The 11,290-nt window shown below is 43.3% G+C and overlaps 1 protein-coding gene across 1 annotated transcript; it reads left to right on the plus strand.

Annotated features, from left to right (window-relative positions):
- Positions 1–1,158: 1,158 nt before the first annotated feature.
- On the plus strand, positions 1,159–2,044 carry SF3B5 (splicing factor 3b subunit 5). The gene has a single exon (XM_075146248.1). It carries the CDS (start codon positions 1,366–1,368, stop codon positions 1,624–1,626), a length of 261 nt encoding a protein of 86 aa, XP_075002349.1. The 5' UTR covers positions 1,159–1,365; the 3' UTR covers positions 1,627–2,044.
- The last annotated feature ends 9,246 nt before the right edge of the window (positions 2,045–11,290 follow it).

Genomic DNA, 11,290 nt, shown 5'->3' on the forward strand with positions numbered 1-11,290 from the left:
TATTTCAAGCTCCACTTTGACCAAAGAAGACAGGCAATGCAACTTATAATTTCTGTGGTTTTTATATCTGCTTGAGAGTTTAACATTCACGTGAAATACTACCTGCACTATCAAAAAATCTTTTTCAACTGTAACACCTAATTTTGGCTTAAATCTCTTGACCCTGCTCAGCTGCAAAGCCTGCCTGGGGAAAAGTAACCAAGAGCTCTGCACCTTACAGAGGAACAGGGATGGGACCTACAGTACTTTTCCTCAGCTGAACGTAACAGAAGTAACCTTACCAAACTACTTATTTTGGGAGGACCCGCAAATCCTCTGCACTTCTTTAACCTTTCTCTATATGGGCTTCTTGTACGAGAGCTACCACAGAAAGTGCTGCGCTACCCTCTAACCCAGCAAAGGGCTAACGAAAAGGAGTGTTGGGTTGCTTTTGGCACCTCCTGGCTATTTTTCTGGGAGCTTTATCCTTCTTCAGAGCCAGACTTCCTGCGTCACTTGCTTAGCAAGCAAAACTGAGATGCCGTTTACACAGAGACAGCGTGAGGAGCTGGGATAAGCTGTGCCCTGAAGCGTGAGCCTCAAGGGTTTTGCTTTCCTGCTTTCTGAAGTCTCCTGGCAAATGGAGACTTTCTGATGTTGTTCCCCATGACCCATTACCTAGGTATTTTGTAGCCAGATTTGGTAGTGCACGCCCCTTTGATTCTCAGGTGAATTAAGCAGTAGCTACAATATCAAAGCCGTACCTTTGCTTTACAAATGAACTTGAGGCTCCGTTACGCGCCCGGCTTAACTGGAGGCTCAGCCTTGTACCTGTCTGGAGAACGCGAGATCCTGAACTGGTCGCTAATCCAAAATAACGATGCGGCACAGATGCTGGCCTGGAGTTGTAACTGTCATTTGGTTTACTCTTGGATTAGTCAATTAAAGTAATTAGACCAGCAGTAAATGATTTTATTACAGATCATATTCATATTTAATCATGCCAGGGCCCGCCTCGCCCCCCGGGCAGGGACTGCTGCCGTGGCAGGCCGCCTCCGCGCCGAAACTCCGCCGCCAACCGGACCCACTGCCGCCGGGGCGGGGAGACTACAACTCCCGTCATGCCCTGCCGGGCGCGCCCCCAGCGTGCACCGCGGCAGGAAAGCACTGACCTCCCGGAGGTGTTTTTTTTTTTTTTAATTTCCGTTCGCAGCGGAGCGCGGAGCCGCACATAACCGGCACCGGCCCACGGGTTGGGCGGGGGAAGTGGTCGCTGCGCCCCGGCTGGAGGGGCGGAAAAGGTCCCTGGCGTGAGGGTGCGTCACTTCCGCTCGCCATTTCGTGCAGCGCCTTCCCCGCCGGGCCGCCCGCGCCGCCGCAGCCGCCATGACGGACCGCTACACCATCCACAGCCAGCTGGAGCACCTGCAGTCCAAGTACATCGGGACGGGCCACGCCGACACCACCAAGTGGGAGTGGCTGGTGAACCAGCACCGGGACTCGTACTGCTCTTACATGGGCCACTTCGACCTGCTCAACTACTTCGCCATCGCCGAGAACGAGAGCAAGGCGCGCGTCCGCTTCAACCTCATGGAGAAGATGCTGCAGCCCTGCGGGCCGCCCGCCGACAAGCCCGACGAGTCCTAGCCCGGCCCCGCCCGCCTCCCGGCCCCGGCCCCGGCGCGCTGTTCCGTAGGGGCGGGTTGGCCGGAGCGAGCGGCGGCAGCGCAGAGGCCGCCCCGCCTTGCGGGGCGCGGTGGCGGCCCGGCTGGGCTCCGCTGAGGTCGCCTGCCTGCCCGCCGAGCCCGAGCCCGGCACCGCTGGGCTGCCGTTACGCCCGCGGGAAGGTCCAAGGAGCGGCCCCTGTGAGCAGCGGGAGCGCTGGCGTCTGCGGCCCTCCGCCCTCGTGGTCCCTCCGCCGCCTTCCTGTCTTGATGCATGGAAGGACTCTGACGGGGAGAAGCCCTGTGAAATGCCTGCTTCTGGGCAGCTTTGGCCCTTGTAACTGTACAATCGTTCGGGTTTTTTAAAATGGAAAATAATAAAAGTTCCTGGGCATTTCTAATGTTTTGTTTGGTAATCTGCTAATAAGAACTCTTTGTTCTGAAAGGAGTGCTAATTCCTCAGTATTAAGCGTTTCAATACAACCATCTGTGGTGCGAGTCTCGGATACTTTACAGATAGCATTCTCCCACCGCTTGCTTACCAAAAGTATGTTTTGCGGAGGGAGAAAGAGGAAGCATGTTGACACTCAAAGGGTTTGATTTGTTAGAATTTATCATGTTAGGGTGATTTGTAATACAGCATAAGTTAATTGTTCTGGTGGTTTAAAACTCCAAAATGGCTTTTTTTTAAATACCCTTTTTTTGCCTCATCTTCCTCTCGTCTGTACTTTGAATTTTCCAAATCTTGATTCAGTTCCAGCTTAACGGCTTGCTCTTTTTTTTTTTTAACTAATGCTTTCTAGCCATTTAGTTACTAAATTTTTTTCCTGTGGTAGTACACTAAACAAGTGTGGGGTTAGGCACTGTTAATATGGAATAGGTGGTGCGGAGGCTAGGGAAAAGCTAAACTATTTTGCCAGATGACTTCTCCAAATTTCCCTTTCCTTCCCAAGAGGAACATAAGGGTTACTCACTACTACTTTGAAGCAAAATGCCTTGAGGTGGCACAATCTTAGATCAGACTGCAAACTGAACTGATGTTGATTTTGATTTGTCACCTAAAATAGACTTTCTATTCACTCAAGTAAAAATAAATTTTGAGTTCTGATGAACGGGAAGGGTAAATCTTAGGGTTATGTTGCTTGGAGAAATTCGGTGCTGCCACTTCTGACATGAAGCATTGTAACTGTGGGTGTTGGTTTTTTTGTTTTCTACATTGGAGGGGGAAGTTCAGTGTTTTCTGATGCTATTAAGACTGTGTGCAAATTTACCAATGATTTTTTTCTTAAATCAGTGATCTCAAAACTTTTGAGTGATAAACTACTCCCACCCTTTAGAGTCTTATAAAACTAAGCAATTAATAACACTGTAATAAGGTAAGAAAAAGTGTGCAAGCTCCTGAGGCCACGTTCAAGTCAGTACATCCATCTTCTGAAGAATTCAAAGACGGCATTTTTCCAATTTTGTTGCACATATTGAGATGAGGGCAAGGGTGAAGTGGTCCTAAATAAATTTTACCTGCAAGTTTTGTGGGGAACTACTGCAATTTCCAATAAATGAGGGGGGTTTGTAGAAAACTCCTGGTTTGCACTTTTCGTGCAAGCTGGTGCAGGTAATTTGAAGAGTATCTGTTCTCACTTACTGAGAAACGTGGCTGAAAGATTTTCCTTAACTGAGTTCAGGCACTTACTAGTAGGCATGCAATGCAGTCTTGCAAAAATCCAGCAAAATTTCTATCTAAATCAAGTTTCCTGTTGCTATTATTCTTAATAAAAGTCTGTTCTATGACCAAATCTTAGAAACTTGCCTTTTCCCTGTATAAACGGGCTACATGCTTAGTGAAGAAGGGTGGCATGGGAGAGTCACACTGGGAAAGCTACTGTTCTGTTTGTCTTGCCTAACATACACTTACAATTACTTTATTGTGTTGCCCCACGAGTAGTTCCATAAGGTGTTGTGGTTTAACCTGGCAGGCAGCCAAACACCATGTAGCCGCTCGCTCACTCACCTCCGCCCCCCGGTGGGACGGGGAGAGAATCGGAAAGGTAAAAGTGAGAAAACTCGTGGGCTGAGATAAAGACAGTTTAATAGGGAAAGCAAAAGCCGCGCACGCAAGCAAAGGAGAACAAGGAATTCATTCACCACTTCCCACCGGCAGGCAGGTGTTCAGCCATCTCCGGGAAAGCAGGGCTCCGTCACGTGTAATGGTGACTTGGGAAGACAAACGCCATCATGCCAAACGTCCCCCCCTTCCTTCTTCGCTCAGCCTTATGTGCTGAGCATGATGTCATATGGTATGGAATAGCCCATTGGCCAGCTGGGCCAGCTGTCCTGGCCATGCTCCCTCCCAGCCCCCTGCACACCTGGCAGGGCACGGGAAGATGAAAAGTCCTTGACTAGCGTAAACATTACCTAGCAACAACTAAAACATCAGTGTGTTATCAACATTATTCTCACACTACATCCAAAACACAGCACTACACCAGTTAATAGGAAGAAAATCAACTCCGTCCCAGCCAAAGCCAGGAGAGGTGTCTTGCTGGCAGCCAACAGGCAGCTGATGTGTGCAACAGGCAGCGATACCGTGGTTAACTCACTGATGGGAAGGGAGCTTGAGCCTCAGTGCTGGCACTTGGGAACTGGAAGAGGAGGAGTGAGAATACAGATGCTTTTATAATGGGTTCGAAACTGAAATTGCAATGTTTTGTGAAGACAAGTCTTGATTCTCTTACATAGAAGGAAAAACAAACTACGCAACTTAATCCACGGCTGCATAAATTAGAATTTAAAAAAAAAATTCAAGCAAGATTTCTTTGAGTATAATCTGTTAGTAATTAGGTCTATCCATGGATATTTCTCCCTACTCATAGTGTGTTTTAAAATGTGAGGAACAAGTATATGACACGTAAGGCCAACTCTTCATTATAAAGGCCAAACAGTCTTCAGGGACAAGTCAGAGTTACGTGGTGAGTTTTGCTGGTTCTGCTGGGTATTCTCGCTTGAATCTCTGTTTTAGTGTGCTTGGAAAAGGTTTTTAGAGTGTCTGTACTAAGTAGTGATTGTGAAACATTACAAACACTTTCTTAAGAAGTACAGAAAACCAAAGCGAAGCTAGAATTCCTAAGAATTCAAGACAAACGTGAAGAGAATTGGGAGACACTAAAGAATGTATTTCTGCACTACGGTATTTTTCCAAAATCCCAAAGCATTTTTAAAACCAATGAAGGCAGTGAGCTCTTTTATTTTTTACTATTGGAAAGGGTAAAGCATCCTAAGAATAGAGTTAGTTACGTGTCCCACTGGGATGCATCTGTTTTTTACCTCTATCCTGATTGAAAGATGAAGGGTCCTGTTTGTTTATAAATTGGCATTATGTTCTTTTTACGTCCAAGCAGTATGGCTTTAACTGGGTTTCCCCCTGTGGTCTCTAGATCATTTTCCTGAGTTTCTGTAGCTTAATTACAATAGTGTGAGGTGTGAGAAATACAAACTATTTCCAACATGATATGCATTGTATCTGGTAAGAAGGAATTTCACCTGCTTTTGTTCTGCTAGTTAACATACCTTTGTAAATTCTCTGTAGAGGAGAACATATATGCACTTTTAATTTAAAAAATCTAATAAATATTATATATAGCATTTAATGACTGTTTAGCTAAAAATAGAATACTGAAAGATGTTATCTGAGATTTATGATACAGTAAGAAGTACGAGGATGGCAGGTGAAAGGAGAAAGGTTTGCTTCTGGTGCCTTAATTACAGATGATTCAAGAGAAGAAGAACCAAGCTTGACTCTTACAGAAAAAGCATGCAGAGCTTCATGGTAAGATGGTTTATTTTACTTATAAGTGGGATATACTTAATCCAGAAAATATTACCATAGACATGCACTACCACCTTCATTTTTAATTATGTTTGTTACCATTCTGTCGGCAATGTGTCTGCCTTTTACGCCAGGTAGCATAAATGTGAGGTTTACTAATTATTTTATAAATTAAGAAATCTTGGCAGTTTACTGTATTTCTGTATTCCAGTAACTTTTCATTTTAAGTGATTTTTTCTTTTTTTGCTCCACCAGAGGGCAGCAAGTGACGCTGCTATTGAACTGAAGGCACAGATAACTAACAGAATTGCATGCTACCTTGCAAAGTTTTTGAAAAAATAGATGGATACTTAAAAAAATTGCTAAAACTTTCCAATAGGCAGAAATACTTAGCTTTTTCCTACAGGACACTTCTAAGGTTCAAAACATATACCTTTTATTCACCATGGGTGAATAGAGCAGTTATGGGAGCCCTAGCAAAATACCATAGCTCTATAGTTCTGAATAAATTAATTTTTTAATTTTCTGATTTATCAGAATGATAGCGGTACACTAGTTAACATTTGCAGTGAAACAATTGCACTAGTGAGTTATTTTCTGCAAACTGTAAAACTTGGGCCACTTCTTTCACTGTAGTCATATTCAGCATAAAACTCAATTGTTTTTTAGGATCATTTACATATATTAAACGTTCATGGCTGATAACATTTGTAGTCTGGCTTAACATCAGGATTTTACTTCAGCACATCCGATAATTCCTTTTTAAAGCTAAGCTATTTTAATCATCAGTGGTTTCAGAATCCTCATCAGAGCTCTGTTGGTTCTGTGCTGTTGCACCACTAATTCCATATATTTTCTAAAGGAAAATGAAAAAAAAAAAAAGCCAAAAGACATATTTGATTTCATAGTACACAAAGGGGACTTAAGTGTGCATTTAGAACTTTTTTAGTTTTTTCTTGGTCGTTAAAATTTAAGCATGCAATATTTCATTTTAGTACTATTATTAGAATACGTTCATAAATCTGTGCTCTTGTGACTTACTAAAAATGCATGCTTTCAACGGTCCTGAGGCTAGTTTTATTGCCCAAAAGAACTTAAATGCATTTAAAACTAATCAAACTGTGGCACATTTCAGTAAGTTAGACATCCTCGTTTGAAAATTCCATTAATGTTCCCTTATTCCTTGTCTATTTGCCATTCTCCTCCTATATTCTTCTTTTTGTTAATTTCAATTAGATTTGATTTGAAAAAACCCTATGAATGTAATACAGTATAGGATATTCTTTGGTGCCCTTTGAAACTGAGCCATCAGTCTATGCTATCGTGAAGAAATGTGTAATGATGCTGGCATACCTGAATGTTTCTGACTGCTCTAAAAATAAAACTAGAATAAGGCTTTTCTTGGGTTCAGAACTGTAACCTTTTGCTTTCTCATTTTCATGCCAGCTTGATAATTACTTTTTATTGCAGTAGCACACAAGATACGCTGGACTTTTTTCCCCCCTCATTAACACATACCAGAACAGTCTCTGTCACAAATAGTTCATAACTGGAATTTATTTTGAAACCCACCTGAATCAGCTGGAATAGTCCACCTCAGATAGGTCTACTCAGGCTCCTTGGTTTCTGTGAAAAAGAAATTTAGTCCAAAGAATTGATACTCTGATCACGGATGAATGACAGTTCAAACTTCATGTAAGTTACAAAAAATTATATTATTCCATTTTGAGGTGATTCATGTGAAATCAGAATTTTAAAACAGATAAATCACAACAGCATTTACTCAGGTTCAAGTGAGGCATAGTTGCCCCATGGGTTCTTCTGCGGCACAGCTGGCTTAGAAGTTGTTCACAGCCTGATGCCTCTTGGGTAATACTGATATCGGTGCTTGTGGGGCTGCAGTGTAAATCACATTGCTGAAATTATGTTAAGATGAAACTTGCAAAGTTAGGAGTTGTAAACATCCTACAGAGTCACGAGGTTACATTTAAGGTCTCACTTCTCTGATCGGGTTTACAGCTTGACCGCACACGGCACTGGCATAACTGAATAGTGAACTGCCATGAACAGACGGAGAATAAGCAACTGGAAGCAAAAACATTTTAAAATTGCTTTTGCTAAGGAAGGAAACCAAACATGTTTTATATTCTGAGCCTGAAGAATCAGACCGCTGTGATTAAACATTGATCACAACGCACAACAGGGCATACATCAGATGGCATAGGCAAGCAAGTCTTGCATTTCCTTGTGTTTAAGTAGAATCCAAGCATTGTTCTTTTAATAGAAGATTAAAAAAATGCATCTCCTTTCTATTTTTTTAAAAGGGAAATTAATCCTAATATTTACCAGTCCAGCAATTTTCCCATCATGTATCAGCAGCTATGCTTGATCCTCCAATTTTTCGTATGCGTCACAGACTTATTTTGCTTACTGTCTGAGCTACAGAACGAACGGAGAAGCCAAAGGAGGTGGAATGTTTTTGTTAAATGTAGTTTTCCAAGAACAAACAGTGAACTTCCAATGTCATGTTCAGGATCTAGTTAAAATTAGTCAAATTTGAAGCACATTTCTTCACATACTACGTTTTCCAGTGATAGCATGGACCTAGTGCTTGAATACTCATCTTAACATTATTATTCTGACAAAATCTCCTAGAGGAACAAAAAACATTAGGAAAATGGTGACTTTAACAGTTACTGTCTTACTACCTGGAATGAGAACTCATGGAAGAAAATAAAGCAACCTCTTTCATCCTATGCCAGTCCATGTTTGCTGGGGGAAGAGAAAGTAATGTGAACAGGGAAAAATCTGATCTATCAAAGTGCCATAGTCAGTACCTTTCAAACTGAGGAAAATAAGGATACTTTGTTTTGATCTGAAAAGGATCAAAGCAGTTGCCAAGGTTGTGGGGATGCTCTCAATGTCTGTCTCATGTCTTTCTAGCGCAGGGCATGTGACAGTATTACTTTTTAACTGTAGGAAAAACAGGCTTTCATGGATTGTGTCATGTGAATGATATAGCGGTCCTTCAACTGTCCTTCAGCCGTATCACTGCCAAGACAACATTGCATGTAAACATTCAGCCTTTAGCTGTTACTTCTCTGTTCTCAATTTTGAAGAACAACCATAGCATGAAACTCATCAAACAAGTTTAAAAAGATGGAGGATGTAAGTATATGTAGCACCCGCTCCTCCTTGCCTCTTACTTTTGCTAAAATAGTCTTCACATTAGTAAGTGTCTGAAAGCTGTTATTCAATCTATGGAGTAGCAAACCCCATGAGAACTAGAGGAGAACATGTTTCTTCAGTATTCCTTTCCTCTTTCCGGTACCTCTGTAAAGCAACAGTCTGGTGAAAACCAAACTAAGCTCTTTTCTGCTATCTTAGCACGATAGCGTGATTTCCTGACACACTTTTGTGATTGCAGATAAGGCTGATGATTAGCCCTGGGCTGAGCTGAGGCTGGTACAGGATTTTCTGAAATCAGTCTTTGCAGCATTCTTATTTTATGTCCTATTCGGTATAAATAAATACTGAAGAAGCAAATGTGTGATGCTGATGAATGGAGAATATTAAAGACTCGTGCTTTCTGTTTACTGCTGACAGGGCACTACTAGTATAACTCACTTCACACTTGGACATCTTGAGTGGCATGTGTGCAGATTCAGTACTTCATATATTAAAAGACTGAGGGTGCCTTTTGCATTTTTAGACCACTGTTCATGTTGGTTTGAGAGATGGCCATAATGAGAACGCTAAGCTCACTGCTTCACCTACACCTGCTCGACAGTGCCTTTGGGGTGCCCTTCAAAGCCTGGGGCTGGGGGTGGACCCTGCAGGGTATCACTGGGCTGGATTTGGTTGAGCAGGACCTCCATGGGCTGCCTCAAGGGTGTGACAGACCCGTCTGGGAAAGTGGGTTGTGCCCACGCCAGAGCTTTGTGCCATGGCTAAGGAGGTGCAACAGGCCTTTGTACAAGTGGCAGTAAAGCCTCTTGTTTAAAGAGCTATACGCTGCTTTTCATTGCTTGTTAAAATGTTTTCCTTCTAAGCAGTCGGTCCTGAAGGAGCTATTTGCAGACAAATCTGTGACCAATTTAACTTGTTGCACCGCAGAGCTAACTGCAGCTGTCCTGGGATGACCCTGGGAAGCTGGAGTGAGCGAGCGCCTTGGCAGACAGCTCCCCCAGCGCTCCGCTTTGTGATTCTTTTCCCAGTATTTTGACTGGTTGTTTATGATGAGGCTTTAAGGGAAAGAGATGAACCATATGCTCATCAAGTCACAGAAAGCAACTAAGCCTGTGGGATCTGAGCAGCAGCATAGGATGACTGTCTTGGTGGAGAGTCAAGACTTGGGGCAGTGCAGGGCCACAGGCTGGCCCTATGAGGCTTTGCTCACTTGCAGGCTAGGAATTACCAACCTGAGCAGGGCACTTGGATATTCAGTCCATTAGTTATCCAGACCTGGATTTTATCCAGCTTTTGCCATCCTATCTGGAGCTTCCCATTGAATCACAGAGGTACTCAGCATCTCTCTGGATCAGGCCTTTAGTTGACTTCTCATCTCTGCTGATGAAGTCTTGTACCCTGCTCTTGAGTCAGGTGAAGGAACAAGAATATGTATCTTTTTTTTTTGAAAAAGCACTCCGTATTGTAACTCCCTTTACCACAGCCTAAACATGGTGAATCCAGATATCCCATGTCATGGGAGCTTGCTGTTAACTAACTGGTCATCTCATCACAGTGTTTTATGGACCACGGGGATTGTTTTGGTCAGTAAGCAGAGATGAAGCACTCCAAGCTTTGGCACTTTGGCATACTGACGAACTCATGTTAGAGATAAAATGTCCCCCTCCCTGTGAAACTGTTCCGGATTAGGGGCAATCCCTTCTCTGCTTTCATTCTTACAGTCTGCCATCTGTGCACCATCCCTGTCTAGGTGCTTTGCAAGCAAGGGAGAAGCCCTCAAAGGGCTTGCAATCTATTCAGAAGAAAAGTTTATGTGAAACCCAGTGGAAAAGAGGGTCCCCTAAGAAAGCTGATGGAACAAGGGCCAGGGACACCTCTTTCCAGCTGCATGCATTTCATACCAAAATCTTGTGGCTGAGAGCTCCAGAACATGGGCCTCACCCTGCCAAGGGTATCACTCTGAGCTGCTGTTTCCTTCTCAGATATGGGGCACGGTGCAGATAAGGCAAAGAAAAGCCAAACTTAAAACTCTGAAAATGAATTGAAGCGTCACTCCCCAACACATGCACCTCACCAGTGAGACTGCCAACACCAGCAGAGAGAAAGTGGGCTGGAGTCAGTGAGGACTGTGTTGAGGCATTGTCTTTTGAGCATGATATATGTTTACTAGGAAATGAGAAGGTGAGAGGCAGTAGGGTTGAGGTATTACAGTGCTTAATAATTCTTAGAGGGAGAGATTTCATCCCCCATGCTGCCCGTATGGCAGTTAACTATAAGCCTTTTGCTGAAAGCTTATCTCCCATCACCACTTCTCTAAGGACACTGCCAGAAAAGCTAACGTCATGAACACGGAACAGAGCATTTTTCTTGGCAAAGCTGCGCAGAGAACTTCAGGACTTGTCTACACAAAGAAAATAAGGGAGGATGTGAATGCAAAGTAAAATGCCTTTTCCTGGCTATCACTCTGTGGGAATGCTCTTTTCCTGCAATAAAGATATCTTAAACTGAAAATAAGGACTCAGGAATAAGTTACTTGTGATAAATTAACTGTGAGGACAGATCAGCTGCTCTTTAGCTAGCGCCCATTGCACATCCTTACTTTGGTGTGAAGTACGACGTCTTCTGTCTCGTTCCT

The sequence above is a fragment of the Calonectris borealis genome, chromosome 3 (genome assembly GCF_964195595.1).
Source record: "Calonectris borealis chromosome 3, bCalBor7.hap1.2, whole genome shotgun sequence".
Classification (NCBI taxonomy): Eukaryota; Metazoa; Chordata; class Aves; order Procellariiformes; family Procellariidae; genus Calonectris; species Calonectris borealis.